The sequence below is a fragment of the Phyllopteryx taeniolatus genome, chromosome 1 (assembly GCF_024500385.1).
Source record: "Phyllopteryx taeniolatus isolate TA_2022b chromosome 1, UOR_Ptae_1.2, whole genome shotgun sequence".
In the NCBI taxonomy this organism is placed as follows: domain Eukaryota; kingdom Metazoa; phylum Chordata; class Actinopteri; order Syngnathiformes; family Syngnathidae; genus Phyllopteryx; species Phyllopteryx taeniolatus.
Genome location: NC_084502.1, coordinates 29,764,271 through 29,784,913, shown reverse-complemented (window position 1 = coordinate 29,784,913; position 20,643 = coordinate 29,764,271). Strand labels below are relative to the sequence as shown.

The 20,643-nt window shown below is 40.3% G+C and overlaps 1 protein-coding gene across 1 annotated transcript in view; it reads right to left on the bottom strand.

Annotated features, from left to right (window-relative positions):
* otud5a (OTU deubiquitinase 5a) overlaps positions 1–20,643 on the bottom strand; it is a 58,070-nt gene that overhangs the window by 34,992 nt on the left and 2,435 nt on the right. The window contains exons 2-4 of the mRNA XM_061787665.1: positions 16,396–16,489; positions 9,715–9,779; positions 3,170–3,326 (exon numbers count right to left, since the gene is read on the bottom strand). Coding sequence (XP_061643649.1) covers positions 3,170–3,326; positions 9,715–9,779; positions 16,396–16,489 — 316 coding nt within the window. The remainder of the gene's footprint in view (positions 1–3,169; positions 3,327–9,714; positions 9,780–16,395; positions 16,490–20,643) is intronic.

Sequence of the window (20,643 nt, the reverse complement as noted above, 5' to 3'; positions counted from 1 at the left end):
ATGATTTTATGGGCCAAAGCGTTTCCACCCACATGAGGAAGTGCTTTGCAGATCAATTCATTTCCGTACGTAGGCCTTCATATACACGGGTTTTGTCATCTTAATTTGGTATTGATTGAACCAGAAATACCTCTAAGATGTTCCCATAGATCACAAGGGTGTTTCTGTAGGTGGCATGGTGTGATGGACACGGACTTCGGCTTCAGGCTGTCATTACGTCAAATGACCCATGACAAGGGTCTTCCAGCCAAAAGCATTTCACTTTGTCCCAAAAAGATTAAAACTCTTTTAAATGTATTTAAACCCTGTGCAAGATGTAGATAGATCAATTCACAGTACACACTCACACTGACGTGGTTGAATTGTGACATACTCCGGTCAGCATATGATTCGTATCCAACACTAATTCCATGAATTTTAATCAACGACAAATGCCTCTTTATTTTTATATGCATACAGTGCATCGGGAAAGTATTTACGGCGGCTCACCTTTTATTTGTTTTTATTATTATTATTTTTTTTTACATTTTGTTACATACAGCCTCATTCCAAAATAGAATAAATTAATGCTTTCCCTCAAAATTCTACATACAAACACCCCTAATAACAATGTAAATTTTCATTATGAATTTTGTTGTTGAAATACAAAAAAATAAGTACACAAGTATTCGCAGCTTTTGCCACAAAGCTCAAAATTGAGGTCAGGTGCATCATGGTTCCACTGATCATCCTTGAGAGGGTCCTACAGCTTAATTGGAGTCTGCCTGTGGGGAATTCAGTTTATTGTACATGATTTAGAAAGGCACACACTCGTCTATATGAGGTCCCACAGGTGACTGTGCATGTCAGAGCACAAACTAAGCATGAAGTCAAAGGAATTTTCTGTAGACTTCCAAGACAGTATTGTCTCGAGGCACAAATCTGGGGAAAGGTACAGAAAAGTTTCTGCTGCTTTGAAGGTTCCAATGAGAACAATGGCCTCCATCATCCATAAATGGAAGAAGTTCCGAACCACCAGGACTCTTCCTAGAGCTGGCCGCCCATTTAAACTGAGCAATCGAGGGAGAAGGGCCTTAGTCAGGGAGGTGACCAAGAACCCGACGATCAGCAGAACCTTCCAGAAGGACAACCATCTCTCCAGTACTCCACCAATCAGGCTTGTATGGTAGAGTGGCCAGACGGAAGCCACTCCTTAGTAAAAGGAACATGCCAGCCTGCCTGGAGTTTGCCAAAGGCACCTGACCATGAGAAAGAAAAGGATCTGGTCTGATGAGACAAAGATTGAAGTCTTGGGTGTGAATGCCAGGCAAAATGTTTGGAGGAAACCAGAAACCGCTCATCACCTGACCAATACCATCCCTACAGTGAAGCATGGTGGTGGCAGCATCATGGTGTGGGGATGTTTTTCAGCAGTAGGAACTGGGAGACTAGTCAGGATTGAGTGAAAGATAAATGCAGCAATGTACAGAGACATCCTGAATGAAAACCTGCTCCAGAGTGCTCAGGACCTAAGTCTGGGGCGAAGGTTTACCTTCCAACAGGAAAACGACCCTAAGCACACAGCCAAGACAACGAAGGAGTGGCTTCAGGACACCTCTGTGAATGTCCTTGAGTGGCCCAGCCAGAGCCCAGACTTTAATCCGATCGAACATCTCTTGAGAGATCTGAAAATGGCTGTGCACCGACGCTCCCCATCCAACCTGATGGAGCTTGAGAGGTGCTGCAAAGAGGAATGGGCAAAACTGCCCAAAGATAGGTGTGCCAAGCTTGTGGCATCATGTTCAAAAAGACTTGAGGATGTAGTTACTGCCAAAGGTGCATCAACAAAGTATTGAGCAAAGGGTGTGAATACTTACGTGCATGTGATATCGTAGTTGTTTATTTTTAATACATTTGCAAAAATTTCAAAAACCTATTTTTCACATTGTCATTGTGGGGTGTTATGTGTAGAAATGTGAGAAAAAATAAATAAATAATAATAATTTATTCCATTTTGGGAATGAGGCTGTAATGTAACAAAATCTGGAAAAGGTGAAATGCAGTGAATATTTTCCGGATCCACTGTATAAACAAATGCAGTGTTTGCTCATTCTCGGCTGTTCAATTCAAATCTGGCCCCGCCTGTGTGGAGTTTTCATGTTCTCCCCGTGCCTGCGTGGGTTTTCTCCGGGTACTACGGTTTCCTCCCACATCCCAAAAACATGCATGGTAGTTTGATTGAAGACTCTAAGAATGCCTGTAGGTGTGAATGTCAGTGTGAATGGTTGTTTGTTTATATGTGCCCTGCGGTTGGCTGGCAAACAATTCAGGGTGTACCCCACCTTTCGCCCAGAGTCTGCTGGGATAGGATCCAGCACGCCCACGACCCTAGTGAGGATAGGCGGTATGGAAAATGAATGAATGAATGATTAACATGATTATTATATGCTGGTGGTGGGGGCAGCGTTCTCAAAGGCAATGCATGCACATTGAAAATAAATCAGAACTTGCTAATTTCTCAACCAAATTTCAGGAGATTTACTTTTTTGTCAACATCAAAGCATGTCCTATTAAAAACAGAACATTTGAAAAAAGAACCCCCCAAAAATTCTTACATATGAAAGGTTATTCCTAGTTGCCTTGCTGTGATTGTACATGATTGTGCATCCTTATTGGTTCCATTTTAAAGTGCATTTAACATTTAGCGTTAAAAACTGTTAAAGGCCAGAGTATTCCCTTCATTTTAATTTGCATAAACATGTCAGGAATCATGGTGGAAGCTGCAAAGTTTATTTAGTTAACTGTACTATTATCGTAATTGTCTCTATTTTTAGTCTGCACATACCTTAGAAGCTTCAAGCTGGAAGCTAAAGATGATTAGCAGCTGCTTGCTGGTGCGATTAGTTGCAATTTACATATGATCCAATTAGTCGACCAATCGCACAAATGATGATTAGTCAACTAGCAAAATAATTGTTTGCGGCAGCCCTCGTACACATTGCACTTTATCTTCGTGTTAACTTATTTCTACACATAGTGGTGTGTGTGACTGCAGTAGCATCAGTCCGTGTGAAAAATATCCCTGCGAAACTTTGGGGCATAGGTTTTGCTTCATTCTTTTAATATTTTGAATCATTGCAGCCCTAAATCTAACAACTTAATCAACGAAACGAGAATGAGCAGAAGACACCTGTGCCGTACTGGTACACCTCCACTGGCCTGTTGTACATCTCTGCCATGGCCTGCATCTCAATGTGGTTGCCATGGCAATTGTTTTTCCTCTTCCTGTTGATGTACGTGGTGAAGTCCTCTGTCACGTAGTTGGAAAAATAGTCGGCGTTCTTCATCTGCAAAGTAAAAGTCAGAAAAAAAGTCACATACGCCATACAACCAATTATTACTTATGCAACCCCAATTCCAATGAAGTTGGGACATTGTGTTAAACAAATGAAAACAGAATGATTTGCAAATCATGTTCAACCTATATTTAATTGAATACACTACAAAGATAGATATTTAATGTTCAAAGTAATAAACTTTATTGTTTTTAGCAAATAATCATTAACTTAGAATTTTATGGCTGCAACACGTTCCAAAAAAGCTGGGACAGGTGGCAAAAAAGACTGAGAAAGTTGAGGAATGCTCATCAAACACCTGTTTGGAACATCCCACAGGTGAACAGGTTAATTGGGAACAGGTGGGTGCCATGATTGGGTATAAAAGGAGCTTCCCTGAATTGCTCAGTCATTCACAAGCAAAGATGGGGTGAGGTTCACCTCTTTGTGAACAAGTGCGTGAGAAAATAGTCGAACAGTTTAAGGACAATGTTCCTCAACGTATAATTGCAATGAATTTAGGGATTTCATCATCTACGGTCCATAATATCATCAAAAGGTTCAGAGAATCTGGAGAAATCACTGCATGTAAGTGGCAAGGGCGAAAAACAACATTGAATGCCCGTGACTTTCAATACCTCAGGCGGCACTGCATCAAAAACCGACATCAATGTGTAAAGGGTATCATCACATAGGCTCAGGAACACTTCAGAAAACCAATGTCAGTAAATACAGTTCTGTAAGTGCAACTTGAAACGCTACTATGCAAGGGAAAAGCTATTTATCAACAACACCCAGAAACGCCGCCGGCTTCTCTGGACCCGAGCTCATCTAAGATGGACTGATGCAAAGTGGAAAAGTGTTCTGTGGTCTGACGAGTCCACATTTCAAATTGTTTTTAGAAATTGTGGACGTCGTGTCCTCCGGGCCAAAGAGGAAAATAATCATCCGGACTGTTATGGACGCAAAGTTCAAAAGCCAGCATCTGTGATGGTATGGGGCTGTGTTAGTGCCAATGGCATGGGTAAATTACACATCTGTGAAGGCACCATTAATGCTGCAAGGTACATAGAGGTTTTGGAGAAACATATGCTGCCATCCAAGCGACGTCTTATTCATGGACGCCCCTACTTATTTCAGCAAGACAATGCCAAACTACATTCTGCACGTGTTACAACAGCGTGGCTTCGTAGTAAAAGAGTGGAGGTACTAGACTGGCCTGCCTGAAGTCAAGACCTGTCTCCCATTGAAAATGTGTGGCGCATTATGAAGCGTAAAATGCGACAACAGAGACCCCAGACTGTTGTACAGCTGAAGCTGGACATCAAGCAAGAATGGGAAATAATTCCATCTACAAAGCTTCAACAATTACTGTCCTCAGTTCCCAAATGTTTATTGAATGTTGTTAAAAGAAAAGGTGATGTAACACAGTGGTAAACATGACCCTGTCGCAGCTTTTTTGGAACGTGTTGCAGCCATAAAATTCCAAGTTAAAATTTATTGTTTTTAGCAAATAATCATTATCAGTTTGAACATGAAACATCTTGTCTTTGTAGTGTATTCAATTAAATATACATTGAACATGATTTGCAAATCATTGTATTCTGTTTTTATTTATGTTTAACACAACGTCCCAACTTCATTGGAGTTGGGGTTGTACAGCTTGTCGTAGTATGTTATTCGTCGATTCGTTTTCATTTGAATCCGAAAATTCTGATTTGGCGTTCATTTTTTTTTTTGCCGCACTTGCGAATGAACTCGATTTAGCACAGATTAGTTTATAGCTGTACTAAATACATGTGGTAATGTAGTTAGCTGGTCATTTGCGTTTGAGTTGACCCACATTTTTAGTTCCAGTTTAACTTGTTAACTGCCTCAATGTTGGCACAAGACAAATTTTATTGTTTTACTCACCTGATTCCAACTTGTGTGCTGTGTTTGGCTGTAGGTCGAAGCTGCAGGGAGTTCGAAGTGTTGCACGGAGCCGATTGGTCATTTATTTTTTTACAAAGTTAAGCCACACTTTCAATCGCCGCAGCATGTGTGCATTGGCACGCACGCAAAAGCATTATTCTTTTTTAGTGGTCAGCGCACCAGGCATTGAAACTATGAACACAACGTCACACTTTCATGTTAAATTTTATAGTTTTAATATCACGTTACACTAGTTTATGTTTTACGTTTTCAATGTTATCCATGGAATATTTCCATGATTTTTATAGAAAATTTTATTTTCCAGTAACTTTTTAAGGACCTGGAAATTTCCTTTTCCTTTTCCATAATTTGTCCAGGCTTTTCATGACCGTGAGAACCCTGAGCAATGTTTTTTTTTTTTTTTTTTTTTTAATAAACAGAAATGAACAAAGATGATCAGTTATTAAAGGGGACCTATCATGGAGAATTTACATTAATTGTCTGTAAATTTTAGTTATCTGACAAAAAAGCCGTTGTGCACGCCAGCACGACACTCCCGTAATAGTGGGGCAAATTAACAACTACACCCACACAAAGTTTCTCGGCCGAAAACTTGGCAGCTACTCTAGACCAAGTTCCAGAGCAAAATAAGCACTTTGACACGATTGTGTCAGAGCCACAAGGTAATCAGAGGTGCAGTGTTACCACAGACTTGTGTTAGTTATCTTCATGTGTGGGATCTGTCACAGATAAATACTCTTAAGATTTGAAAAAAAAAGCTTTATGTGTGTACCTCATCTCATGTGGATAAAAAACAATCGGCCTGTTATTGTGCCGATTTTGCTCCTTTCCGACCAAGCATGTCAAACGTCAGACATCTTATACTGAACTAAAATATAAACGCAACACTTTTGTTTTTGCTCCCATTTTTCGTGAGCTGGACTCCAAGATCTAAAACTTTTTCTACATACATGAAAGGCCATTTTCCTCAAATATTGTTCACAAATCTGTCTAAATCTGTGTTAGTGAGCATTTCTTTGTCGAGATAATCCATCCCACCTCACAGGTGTGGCATATCAAGATGCTGATTAGACAGCATGATTATTGCACAGGTGTGCCATAGTCTGGCCACAATAAAAGGCCACTCTAAAATGTGCAGTTTTATCACACAACACAATGCCACAGATGTCGTAAGTTCTGAGGGAGCGTGCAATTGGCATGCTGACTGCAGGAATGTCCACCAGAGCTGTTGCCCGTGAATTGAATGTTCATTTCTCTACCATAAGCCGTCTCCAAAGGTGTTTCAGACAATTTGGCAGCACACCTAACCGGCCTCACAACCGCAGACCACGTGTAACCGTACCAGCCCAGGACCGCCACATCCAGCATGTTCACCTCCAAGATCGTCTGAGACCAGCCACCCGGACAGCTGCTGCAACAATCAGTTTGCATAACCAAAGAATTTCTGCACAAACTGTCAGAAACAGTCTCAGGGAAGCTCATCTGCACACTTTAGATCTTTGAGTCCAGCTCACAAAAAATGTGAGCAAAAACAAAAGTGTTGCGTTTATATTTTTGTTCAGTGTATGTTGAATAGTCCTGCTCACCATTATCGGCACCCAAAGTTTAAGTACTAAATGCGGAATATCTCCTGAGGAAACTTTTCTCAAGCGAAACAACAATGTTCTATAGAGAACTTGCGTTTTATACAAAAGAGCGAAGGAAAAACAACATTTTATGGACAGATGAAACAAAAAAGAGCTTTTTGACAATGCAGACAAACAGTATGTTTACAGACGGCGCAATTAAACCTTTAAGGAAAAGAACACCCTGCCAACAGTCAAGCATGGTAGAGGAGCCATAATGCTGTGGGGTAGGGGTGTAACGATTCGTTTCAACAACAATTTGATTCCTATCACGATTCATGGTTGCCGATTCGATTCAAGGATAATATTGGTTCATTTAGAACAATCCGATCCAAAACATTGGCTGGAAATCGATTCAGGAACATTTTAACCAAAAATGAATCCAGTGTGACTATGAAATAAATACCTGGACTGTGCAGTTTAAATTTCTTACATTCTTGTTTCTTCTAAGGGAATCGGGTAAAAACTAATTATGGTCATTAAATATCGTCCTGATGTACTTTGCTTTTGTCTTGTCTTATTGTGTACTGTGCTGTATGTGTTTTCTAATAGACTATGAGTCTGCTTAATAAAAGTCGATTGACTGTATTGCTTAGCAATAAAACAGGGGGAAACAGCAACTTGTTATTTATATTATTTCAGCTATGATTTTATTGTTGGGACATTTTTTTCCTTGAAAAGAGATGATTATTTGGTGTCAGAATTATGAGGGGGTCCTTGGTAAAATGTCTCCACATTTTATGTCCCTAGCTGGACTCAAAATACCAGCAACAGTGTGTGAAAACCTTGTGAAGACTTACAGAAACGGTTTACCTCTGTCATTGCCAACAAAGGGTATATAACCAAGTATTGAGATGAACTTTTGTTATTGACCAAATACTTATTTCCCACCATAATTTGGTAAGAAATTATTTCAAAATGAGACAATGTGATTTTCTGGATTTCTTTTTCCTCATTTTGTCTCTCATAGGTGAGGTATACCTATGACGAAAATGACAGGCCTCTCTCATCTTTTTAAGTGGGAGAACACAATTGGTGGCTGACTAAAAACGTTTTTGCCCTACTGTATTTACCAGACATGCAACCACCAAAGCCATGAAAAAGGTGACAAAAAATACAAAACGTTGTAGGGGGGATCGAGGGGGATCCCCCGGGCTCCCGCAGAGGACGTTTTTGATTTTCACATAAATTAAGCAATCTGGAAAGACACTGAAAAGTACAATAAGGAAAAATTTTAAAAAATTATTCACGCAGAAAAACATTTATTTACCCGCTCAAGTACATGTTGATGTACAAATTTAGGATTCAAATTAAATTTGCCTCATTTCTTCCCTTTTTTGTTTTGGCCTCCAACTTGAGCCAGGCCCATCTCGACCTGCACTTGATGCCAGCTTCAAGCTGTGCCAAATGAATAGCATCCTCCTCTTTAAGCGTACTCATTCTGGAATAGAATTGACTACAATCATTGTCTGGTTCACTTCATTTTTCTCTTTTACCAACTTCAAAGGCTAATCCCAAATGCATTCTCCAGGAAAATATTAACTACAATATTTTTCTATTTTTATTGGCCATTGCTAAATTTGACGTTGGTTCATTCTGTGTTGTGACATAATTCCTAACATCGCTCTGTCGCTTAATACCTTTAACTCTAACATCCGTAAACTAATTAGATAAATGTAGGCGTGTTTCCTAATTAATACAAGATGTATTAGCGGATCAACTCTTGTCGCCGAAGTTACGTGTGCTTCACTGTTCCACTGGGACCACAACCAGGGCCACGACCTGCAGCACCTCAACGCGAAAATACAAAAGACTAGAATGGATTTCGGTGCCAGCGCTGAAGGAGTACGAAACAGTGTATGACAACAGCAACCGCCCCCCCCCCCCCCAGAAAAACTCATGGGATCTGTACGATTTATGGAAATGGCCTACTTTAAGTTCGAAACAGCGAAATTCGCCGAAAGGCGACTGATTTGCATGTATGATTTACGTCCGAAAGGCTAACTTGTCGAGCACAGATTGATCGAGTTGGATCGTAGGAATATAAATCGGAACATCGATATAATGAATGAATTGTTTCATCACTAGCTGTGGGGCTGCTCTGCTCCATCTGGTACTGGAGGCCTTGGCTGAATTACAGGTGTCATGAAATCAGAAAACATTCAAGATATTTTAGAGCAAAATGTCTTAACTAGTGTAAGAAAACTTGGTTTGGGGCAAAGATCATGGGTCCTCCAGCAAGACAAAGACCCAAAGCACACATCCAAAATCACGCAGGAATGGTTAAAAAGGAAACATGGACTGTTTCAAAATGGCCAGCAATGAGTCCTGAGCTCAATCCAATTGAAGATCTTTGGGGGGAAATGAAATATGCCATTGGGGAAAAGAACGCTGCAAATGTTCAAGAGCTTGAAGAAATTGCAAAGAGAGAAAATACCACCTGAGAAGTGAAAAAAACCTTAGAGATGGATACAGGAAACGTTTGAAGGCTGTCATCGCTGCCAAAGGGTTTGCAACCAAATATTGAGGGGTGCCAATATTGCTACACATGCTGTTTTCTGGGGGGGAGTTTTCTCTGAAATTGCAATATCGAAGTTGGAAAAAATTTTTTTTCTTTGTTAAATTACTTTGGACCTCGTTAAAAGATCCTAATGAGATAGGTTTGGTACATTTACAGGTTATCCAAAAAATGTAGGGGTGCCAATAATGATGAACAGGACTATAGATATAAACAATACAGTTTTAAAATTTGAATTAATTACTTTGATAAAATAAAGTATTTGACCCATTTAAAACCCCTTTTTAAGGTCATGTAGGAATGACGAGGGTGTTCCACTCACCAGGTAGTCCATGCAGTGCTTCCTCACCACCTCGTGCATGTCCTGATCGCCATATACCTGGTCAGCTGACAAATGCACACACATATTTAGTGTAGCCAACTAATTTTCCAGGGATGTTGCTTGCATGATTGTCTGATCAACTGCAGTCAGTTGACTATTTGACAGAGAAAATCATTTTGTCTCATTTCGCAGGAAAATGTGTTTGGGACGCTTTTCAGAAGTTGCCAAACTCAGATTAAAAGTGCTCCTCCGCGATAGGGAGCGAGTCCTGACACACATATCGAGTGCCTATAGATGCCACAAGATGGTGGCAAAGCACTACTTTTGTCTAAATTAATCTCATTAATTCATTTCAAAATAGTTTATTGGCACTAAGTTCCCAAAGCAGCACTTTACTTTGGCCTAAGCACAACAACAGAAAATAGGTGAGTATTTCAGGGAATAATGGAGGAGAGGTTCCGAAGACAAAATAAAATCAGTTAAGACGTGAATGTGCTATTCATGAATCGTGAATCTGCAGTGGAAGACTAGCTAAATTTGTTGCTAGGTGCTTTATGGAAAAATACAATGTGGTGCATTGACTTAAGAGTGAAATTCATTCCGTGACCAAGCTTGGAAGCAGCTGCCTACAGCAGCTCCTTGCGAGTGTCCTCATTTTGTATTTGTGTTTGACTGTTTGTCCTGAATGTAAGTGCATCCACGACTGTGGGTCTCCTTGCCCATACGTGAGGGCATTACTGTACCTTTAGGCCTCCATTTTTCTTTGCCCCTTCACTCGAACAGTAGCTTATCTGAAGCTCCCTCATGACTCGAATTTTGGCTCAGAAAACAAGTGACAATACATAACTCAAAAAACACGGAAGATGGCACACTCTTAAGGTTAAGTTAAAAAAAAATCCTGAAAATCACATCTGATTTTTAAAGACTTTATTAGCAAATTATGGTGGAAAATAAGTATTTGGTCACCTATAAACAAGCAAGATTTCTGGCGCCCACAGACATGTAACTTCTTCTTTAAGAAGGTTCTCTGTCCTCCACTCGTTACCTGTATTAATAGCACCTGTTTGAACTCATCAGTATAAAAGACACCTCTCCACAACGTCAAACAGTCACATTCCAAACTCCACCATGGCCAAGACCAAAGAGCACCAGAACGCCAGAAACAAAATTGTAGACCTGCACCAGGCTGGGAAGACTGAATCTGCAATAGGTAAGCAGCTTGGTGTGAAGAACTCATCAGTGGGAGCAATTAATAGAAAATGGAAGACATATAAGACCACTGATAATCTCCCTTGATTTGGGGCTCCATGCAAGATCTCACCCCATGGGGTCAAAATTATCACAAGAACGGTGAGCAAAAATCCCAGAACCACATGGGGGGACCTAGTGAATGACCTGCAGAGAGCTGGGATCAAAGTAACAAAGGCTGCCATCAGTAACACACGACGTCGCCAGGGACTCAAATCCTGCAGTGCCAGACGTGTCCCCCTGCTTAAGCCAGTATATGTCCAGGCCTGTCTGAAGTTTGCTAGAGAGCATTTGGATTATCCAGAAGAGGATTGGGAGAATGTCATATGGTCAGATGAAACCAAAATAGAACCTTTTGGTAAAAACCCAACTTGTCATGTTTGGAGGAGAAAGAATGCCGAGTTGCATCCAAAGAACACCATACCTACTGTGAAGCATGGGGGTGGAAACATCATGCTTTGGGGCTGTTTTTCTGCAAAGGGACCAGGATGACAGATCAGTGATAAGGAAAGAATGAATGGGGCCATGTATCGTGAGATTTAGAGTGAAAACCTCCTTCCATCAGCAATGGCATTGAAGATGAAATGTGGCTGGGTGTTTCAGCATGACAATGATCCCAAACAAATGATCCCGGGCAACGAAGGAGTGGCTTCGTAAGAAGCATTTCAAGGTCCTGGAGTGGCCTAGCCAGTCTCCAGATCTCGTCCCCATAGAAAATCTTTGGAAAGAGTTGAAAGTCTGTGTTGCCTAGCGACAGCCCCGAAACAGCACTGCTCTAGAGGAGATCTGTATGGAGGAATGGGCCAAAATACCAGCAACAGTGTGTGAAAGCCTTGTGAAGACTTACAGAAAACGTTTGACCTCTGTCATTGCCAACAAAGGGTATATACCAAAGCATTGAGATGAACTTTTGTTATTGACCAAATACTTACTTTCCACCATAATTTGCTAATAAATTCTTTAAAAATCTGTTTTTTTCATTTAGTCTCTCATAAGTGAGGTATACCTATGATGAAAACTACAGGCCTCTCTCACCTTTTTAAGTGGGAGAACTTGCACAATTGGTGGCTAACTAAATACTTTTTTGCCCCACTGTATCAATAATATTAATTCAAAGTCAGTATCAGATTGATACTTGCGTAATGAGATCAACACTGTAGTTTCAGTTTCGCTCTTGTATGCACTGCTGCTGTTTCATCAATCAGGCGACTTGCGGCTTCTGACTCAGCACGTAGCAGGCACACTTTGTTCCTCCCACCCCCCTTGCATTTCGATCAGGGATGTGCCGATCACATGTTTTTGCACCAAGTCAGAGTCTTTGATTTTAAGGATCTGCCGATACAATGTCCCGATCCAATCCCTCGACAATGCATTAAAAAAGAATGTTCATCCAAATTTTCTCAAGTTAATATATGTACATGTGTATGTATATAGATGGATAGATAGATATGGGGGATTTCTCTGAGCTTGTGGTAAACAATACATTTACATTGTTAGTTATTACTTTAGCGTGTCTTAAGGCTATGACGTCTGTCCAGGCAGATACAGAGTTGGTGGTATAAGTCACGTGCGTGACTCCACTCATCTACAAACGACACTATTGATTTATGACTACAAGCTTACTTGTCACAAAATAATTCACACTTAATAAACTTCTATTTGAAGTTATGTTGTTTGAACATGTCACAATTGCTAACATGTCTGACGTTTTCTAGACTCGACGACGCCATTCAGCGAGGCAGCTTTATAGTAGGCTTTGCAGACTTATTTTGAAGTAGTGTCTTTCAGTTTGCGTTGAGGGTGGGCGGTAGGTGTTGTGCAACGGGCCAATAGAATCAAGGCAGACTGTGCGCACACACACACACAGACACACACGGAGCGTCTCTTTCACAGAGGCTTATACACGTACTAGAGAAACAGAAAAGTTACATTGGGTATTATAAAATGAAGCTTTTACTGTTCCATTTGGCAAGATCTTTGTACTTTCGAATTATTTTGTCACTGTGACATTGAAAATGTCAGAAAATGAACAAAAGCGATCTTTTTCACCCAATTTCGATTAGCTGAAAATCATGTGATCGACTCTGATTTTCGATCATGTGATCAGATCAGGACATCCCTAATGTCGATGTTATGCCGTCACGTGACAAAGAGATACGGAGCAGAACAATGACAGAAAGGAAGAGGCGCGCCGTGTGGCTATATTTTCAGGCCAAAAATGACACAACGGCAAGTTGCACAATTTGTAAAAAGGCTGTAATGTACAGTGGTAACACCACAAATTTATACAAGCACATGAAAAATCATGCAAAACAACACACCTGCAAAAGAAAACGGATTTTTTTTCTTTTTATAAAAAAGTATTTTCTATTAACTAATAAACTGTCCTAATTCTGTCCTGAGTTTTAACTATTTAATAATTAAAACTCATTCACTGCCAGCCTACCCAGTTAACATGGATATTTGACTTCTAAAGCTGTCAATGGCAGTGAATGTGTAAAAGAAAGAAACATTACAAAAACAATTAAATGTCCTGAAAATTTAGATTAAGCAATTATGTGATGCATCTACCTTAAAACTGCAATCCACAACTATTTTTTATTAAAACAAAAAATTTCACCCAAGCCAATACTAGAGATGACAAACTGCTGATTAGGCCTGTCAGCTCCTCTCACATCTTGCTGTATTTGTCAATATTTTATTTTGCTATATTTAGTGAATCCCCAATTCATTTCCCGCGCTGACCCAGTTAGTGGCGCACCGAAAACGACGTAGAAGGAAATGATGGCACGGAAATTAGACATTTTGCAGAGCAATGGGCGGAGCACGGTTGTAAAACGCTCACTAAAAACCTTATTTAGCGCTTCTGTAGCACAAAATAGTCATACAATAATTACTCTGTAAACGAAAACAATAATAAAAATTGCCGGAAACGAACATCATCTACCTCTTTTCGATGAGCCGTTGCCTGCCAGCAGCTCTGTGGGTTGGTCACAACTAGACTTTACACCGATTTGATTGGGCTGATCGGTATCGGCCTATATTTAGCCTTTTATGCTGATCAGCTTTAATGTCATAATTCGCCGATCCGATCAATGTCCGCAAAAGACATTTACTCCCCGTCGCCACGTGCACAGTATATTTGAATCCAAAAGCTAGTTTATTTTTAGCCTTTTCGCGTGTCTTTTGACGTAGTACTGTAAATATCTGACGGGCAAAGAAGTTATTATAAAAAAAAAATTTTTTTAAACCTCGGCGGTGTGGGACAGACAACGTCGGAGACAGGCAACACGTAATACCCGGATCAGACTACAAGACAAATTTGCTCTTTCACGATTGCACTGTCAGACTACTGCAATAAAATATTGTATTACGCATAACGTTTTTTATGATCATTGGGTTTTATCTTGTCAACTCAAATGCGACCGGATACACTCGTTACCGTGGCGACCACAACAAGAGTGGAGCAAGCCGACGGTATTATAAGGACAAAATGGGGAAAAACGTGTGTTGGTGGTCACCGGTGCTCAGGAGAGGAGAGGATGTTCGTTTAAGGCTTGCTTGAGGTATGTTCATGTACTTTTAATACGATATGGCTCACAAGCCGGCAATAAAATGTTATGTAGCCTAGCAAGCTAGCGGTAGCACGAACGGTTGAAGATAAACATGCCGCCGTTCTGTCGACTCATGTTCTAAAGTTTCGGTGTGGGTGAAATAATTTAATTACAGTAAGTTAGCACCCATTATTTCTGTCATGTAATGTTGGTTTGACCTGACTGATTAGAATACAGGATCTGACTAGAGCGGTGATTTCCAACCTTTATGGAGGCAAGGAACATATGTTATAATTGAAAAATCTCACGGCACACCAACAAACAAAAATGTCACAAAAAGTGGATACATTAATTACTGTATTTATTTCCTGCCATCTAATAGAAGACCATTCATTTGTTCTGTCCGTCACTATGCCTCCCTGGCATAAATAGAGGAACAAAGATACATTATTTATTGTAAATATAATTTTGTGAGCAATTAAGTACACAAGTATATACAGTAAATGAACAGGTCATTTAAATAGACGCATTCATCCATCTTGTGATAGGATCGGTGATCGTTTTTTTAAACTCGCTGATTGGTCCCAAAAATCCTGATCGTGTATAGCCTAGTCACAACCCAGCACAAATAACATTTTGCACTTCTGTAGCACATAATAGTCATACAATAATTACTGTGTAAATGAAAACAGTAATAAAAATTCCCCCAAACGAACATCTACTCCTTTCAAGGAGCTGTTGCCTGCCAGGAGCTGTGTGGGTTGGTTACGACCCAGCACTCCTCTCGTCCTTACTAATCTGTTTTTTATTGCTTTAGTTGATCCTTACCTTATTTCTTTTAACCTGTGTGAGTGTGTAAGTTAACTTGCTAGTGACCCAGCGATGTGGTCTGCAAGAACTTTTATCCACTTGACTATAACTGAGCGTTGTAACGCTGTTGCCACTTCACAACATGGAGAGGTTCTCCCTGCCGGCTGCCACGACTTCCTTAATCTCCCTATGGACAACCAGCTGAGGTCGGAAGACGTGAAACAAAAAGCATGATCGAGATGGGAAAAGACGAAGAAGAGCAGGACGACAGCCGAAAAAAAGTCTTGAACGTCCACAAAGCGACCCCACCCGCACATTGAGTCATTATGTTGTACTTTATCCCGTTTATTAAAACAAAAAACATAGATTAATAGTTGGAAGAAGATGGCAGCTACACAATCAGGACGTGGGAGCCATACAGTATTTTAAAAGATGCTGGCTTATTTGAACGGCGATGTGAGGCATAAATGTACGTACGTACGCATCCCACCCACGTACATTTTGGTCACGGGCTTCACTTTTTTTTATCCACAGGTACATTATAAATATAGTTAAGTACTGTTGTAAAACACAGTAATATGTTTATTTTATAATGTATATTATTTGAATGCGTTAGGGGGAACCCGTAAATGTATGTCTCTATATTTACAAAGGTTACTGTAACTCAGCAGTTGTTAGAGAACATGCATGTACACTGGATATTGAACTACTGACAGTTTCTTTCGCATGTTTTATTTATCTCGCGGGTTTCAACAGCTCTGTTGTACACTTTGTTGGTGTATAGTCAGGGCAGGGACAGTTCGACTCGGCACAGCCCACGTCATATCGAACTGACGGACCGCTTTGTTTTAGTGCTGAATTCCAACAGTATGGGATGCCAAACATCGTGGATTATAGCTTTAATTATTGAAAAGTATCGGTATCGATATTGGCGATATCGGCCAAGTATTTATTTTGTATCGGATCGCTACCAAAATATGCAGTATCGCACGCCCATGTTTACCATTGCATTGGTTTTCCAAACACTACAGTGACACCTGGTGGCCATCAGAAGAAACATTTGACTCACCAACGGCCCTGAAGAGACATGCTCCGTCCTCCTTCATCTTCTTGATGACGAAACCTTTCTTGTCCTGCAGAGCTTTTTCAAACCAGTGCTCTTGCTACGCACACGCACGCACGTGCGCACACACACACACACACACACAGTCACAATTAGTGATTACGTCATTACAGCGGTGAGGAGTGAAAACATTGTACAGGGGGTCCTCATTTACAACCAAATTGTGTTTGCACATCGGCGACGACACCTCAACTCTGTTCCAATAATTTATCATCCTAAAAGAAGCCGCCAAACTGCATGTCTTGGCAGGTCTGTATGACTGTGCCAGCTCTCGCATGCACTTTTTTCATCTTAGAGGAGTTGTACAGGGGAGGCAAGGCGCACATACCTCTGGTCAAAAGTTTCCAACACATGGATAAAGGAGTGCTTTTGCAAATTATTTTTATTTCATTTTTGTTATTACTCATATTTTTAAGACATTTGGCTTTCAGATCAAAAGAAGAATATGAGACAAAAGTTCAGAATTCCAGCTTTTATTTCATGGTATTTATATCTAGATGTGTTAAACAACTCAGAGCTCCTTTGCTTTGAAGCCACCCACTTTTGAAGTGAGCAAACGTATTGGGACAGATATTATTAAATTAATGTGAATAATATTTAATATTCTGTGGCATATGACCCTTACTTGCAATAACTGCATCAAGCCTGAAACCCACTAACTTCACCAGACTGTTGCATTCTTTATTTGAAATGCTTTTCCAGGCCTTTACTGCAGCCTCTTTTAGTTCTTCTTTATTTCTGGGGTTTCTACCTTCAATCGCCTCTTCAGGAGGTAAAATGCATGCTTTATTGCGTTAAGGTCTGGTGATTCGCGTCTAAGACCTTCCATTTTTTCCTCCTGATGAAGTCCTTTGTTGTGTTGGGAGTGTGTTTTGGGTCATTGTCTTGTTGCATGATGAAGCTTCTCCCGATTAGTTTGGATGCATTTTTCTGTAACTTGCCAGACAAAATGGTTTTGGAGACTACATAATTCATTCTGCTGCTACAGTCATGAGTTACATCATCAATAAAGACTACTGAGCTCGTTCCAGAAGCAGCCATGCAAGCCCATTACCTCCACCATGCTTCACACGGTTTTGCTTTTATCACATAAACAGTTTTCTGGTCTTCATGTTTGCTTAACAGCAAATCTAGTTTTCACAGGTGAAACTAAAAAACAACCACTATCTGTTTAAGCAATAAATTTAAAAGGCAACACCTGAGAAACTAGAAACACCCATCAGTCACATGTTCCAATACTTTTGCTCACTTGAAAAGTGGGTGGTTTCAAACAAAAGGTGCTCTGTCCTGAGTTGTTTAACACATGCAAACACCAAAGGCATGAAAAAGGTGACAGAATTATTTTGATTTTAAGATAAATTAAGCACTTTGGAAGACTGAAGAGTACAATAAGGCAAAATAAACAAATGTTCTTCACGCAGAAAACATTTATTTATAATGCTCAAGTACATGTTGATTTAAGATTCAAATTAAATTTGCCTCAATTCTTTGCTTTTTTGTTTTGGCCTCCAACTTGAGCCAGGTCCATTTCCACCTGCACCTGATGCTTGCGTCAAGGTGTGCCACATTAAAAGCATCCTCCTCTTTAAGTGCTCTCATTCTGGAAAAGAATTGCCTAAAATCATTGTCTGTTTCACTTTATTTTTCATTATTACCAACTTCAAATGATAATCCCAAATGCATCCTCCAGGAAAATATTAAGTAAAATTTGTTTTCTGTTTTTATTGGCCATTTCTAAATTTGAAGATAGTTCATTCTGTGTTGTGACATAATCCCTAACATCCCTCCATCGCTTCATACATTTAACATTGATATCCGTAAACTAATTAGATAATTGTAGGCGCGTTTCCTAATTAATACAAGATGTACTAGCGGATCAATTCTTGTCGCCGATGTTACGTGTGCGATTCCGCTGGGACCACAACCAGAGCCACGACCCGCAGGACCTCAATGCAAAAATACAAATGACCAGTGCAACAAATACGACACTGGCTGATCTGATGAGCAAAAATGTTGCTTAAACGTAAGAGTAGCAAGAGAGGATGTCCGCTCCAGAGGGGGATAGAGTAGCCAAACAGTGTACTCAAGTAAGAGTACTGTCACTTGACAATAATGTGACTCAAGTAAAAGTAAAAAGTAGTCTTCACAAAAATTACTTGAGTAAGAGTAAAAAGAACACAGTGAAATAATTACTCAAGTACTGAGTAAATAGTGAGTAACTTCTGATTTTTTTAACCACAGCATTTACATCAATAAAAACTGTATAAAATTACAAAATGTGAATGTGTAAATTCTGATGTTGCTATGTATGTGTGTGTGTGTGTGTGTGTGTGTGTGCACGAGCGCACGTGTGTGTATGGAGAGTCAAAACATCTCCAATTTACTGCTTAACTTATAAATGTGCTGAAATATCCACATTTGGACAGACAGTGCCAGACAAATACTACAATACATGAAACCTGTTGCTTTTGTTCGTCTAAATGTAAACACGAGTAGCGCGCCGTTGCCTTCATGGTAATGACGACCTTCCCAACATGGCCACCACGTAGGCACGACAATCAGAGGGGCTGCCTTATCTAGTGTTAATACCCGGGAAGCCCAATGGAAGAAGTTGTGTGAGGTCGTGACTTTCTTGTGTCTTTTGATTGGAGAACCAGTCACTTACCAGGCACATAAATTTGATTGGCGCAAACAGCGGCTAATGCGGATGTCGAAGTCATAGTCTCGCGCACGAAATAGTTGATAAATAAGCAATAATTGATAAATAAAATTAGCGAGTGACATTTAGATCATTGTAACGGAGTAAAAGTAACGTTACTTCTTAACAGCAGAAGTGGCGGAAGTGTTTTTTCTGGTCTCGTCAACTCCTCCGACAGGCGGAACCACAGGCCAATGCGCTCGCATATTAGTCACACTATTTCTGTTATTTTCCTTTGTAAAAAGTGTATTTGATTGTTGTTACTTTTTTACTTACACATTAAGAATACAGTTTTACTGGCGTGTTACATGTGCAATGCATTGTGGGTTCATTATTCATACCGAAGTGCGCAGTCATAAATCGGTCATGGAGGTTAAGGACTGACTCACTGAAGGACTTACAATACTTACTTGAAATAATATTTACAATGAAAAGTGAGAACTTTCAACTTCGTCTGTAGTCCGGACTCTGAGCTGGTTTAACGGGCTGCATGGCTGACGTCACGTACGGAAGTGCTTCTCCCCCTCGTCAATGACCCACAGCTTTGCAAGTTAAACAGTTGCGTAATCTTGTCACCTTTTCTCACTCTTCGCATCAAAATTACGATGGTGGGAGCAATGGTGTGTGTGTGTTTTGTATCCCCCCCAATATCAAACCGGCACTCACTTTAACATGTACGTACATGCAAACACAGACAGTTGCCTTCATGGACCACAACTGGCATCCATCTATCAGTTAAGAGCCTTTACAGAAGTGTACTGAGAATGATGTGCTTGTTTACATTTAGGTACTTACTGTAGTGTGTCTGACTAAGTTGCTCATTTTATGTGGCTTCAACTACACTCATATTTAAGTTATTGGTTCATGTTGATGACATCCTTCTGTAACTTGCGTGGCATACATTACCAAGTCATGAATATGGTTAATGCTTTTTTTGTACTGTGGATAAGTGATATTCCTTATTTCTTAATTACTTTTGAAATCAAGTAATCAGTAAAGTAGCTAAGTTACTTATAAGGTCAAGGAATCAGTAAAGTAACTAAGTTACTTTTTCAAGGTAACTGTGGCAACACTGGCTGTGAGTGCACGCAGGTCACGCAACAGAATAGCAAAGGGGGTCTGATTTGACAGCCATTGTGTGGATTGAGGCTTCAGGATGGCGTGGCTGTTTTAGAGCGCCTTGTTGCACCTGCATGCACATCACGGATTAAGGGAAAAGAGCAAGAGTAAAGAAAAAAATAAAAAGTTCAGCATGACAGCTAGCGTGTGGACAGGGGCTTCACGCTGGCGTGGCTGCTTTAGATTGCCTCGTTGTCACGGAGTGGGAAAGCACCGTGACGACCTGGTAGAATAAATTCCAGCTACCGTAGGCCTTATTTGTAGTTATGTGCAGGCCTAAGAAAAATACTACACCAAGTAGCATCTATTTTTCCAGGTTGAAGTAGTGGTACTTGATTGACAGTTGAGCGGGGCATGGTTTCAGTGCATTTAGTGGA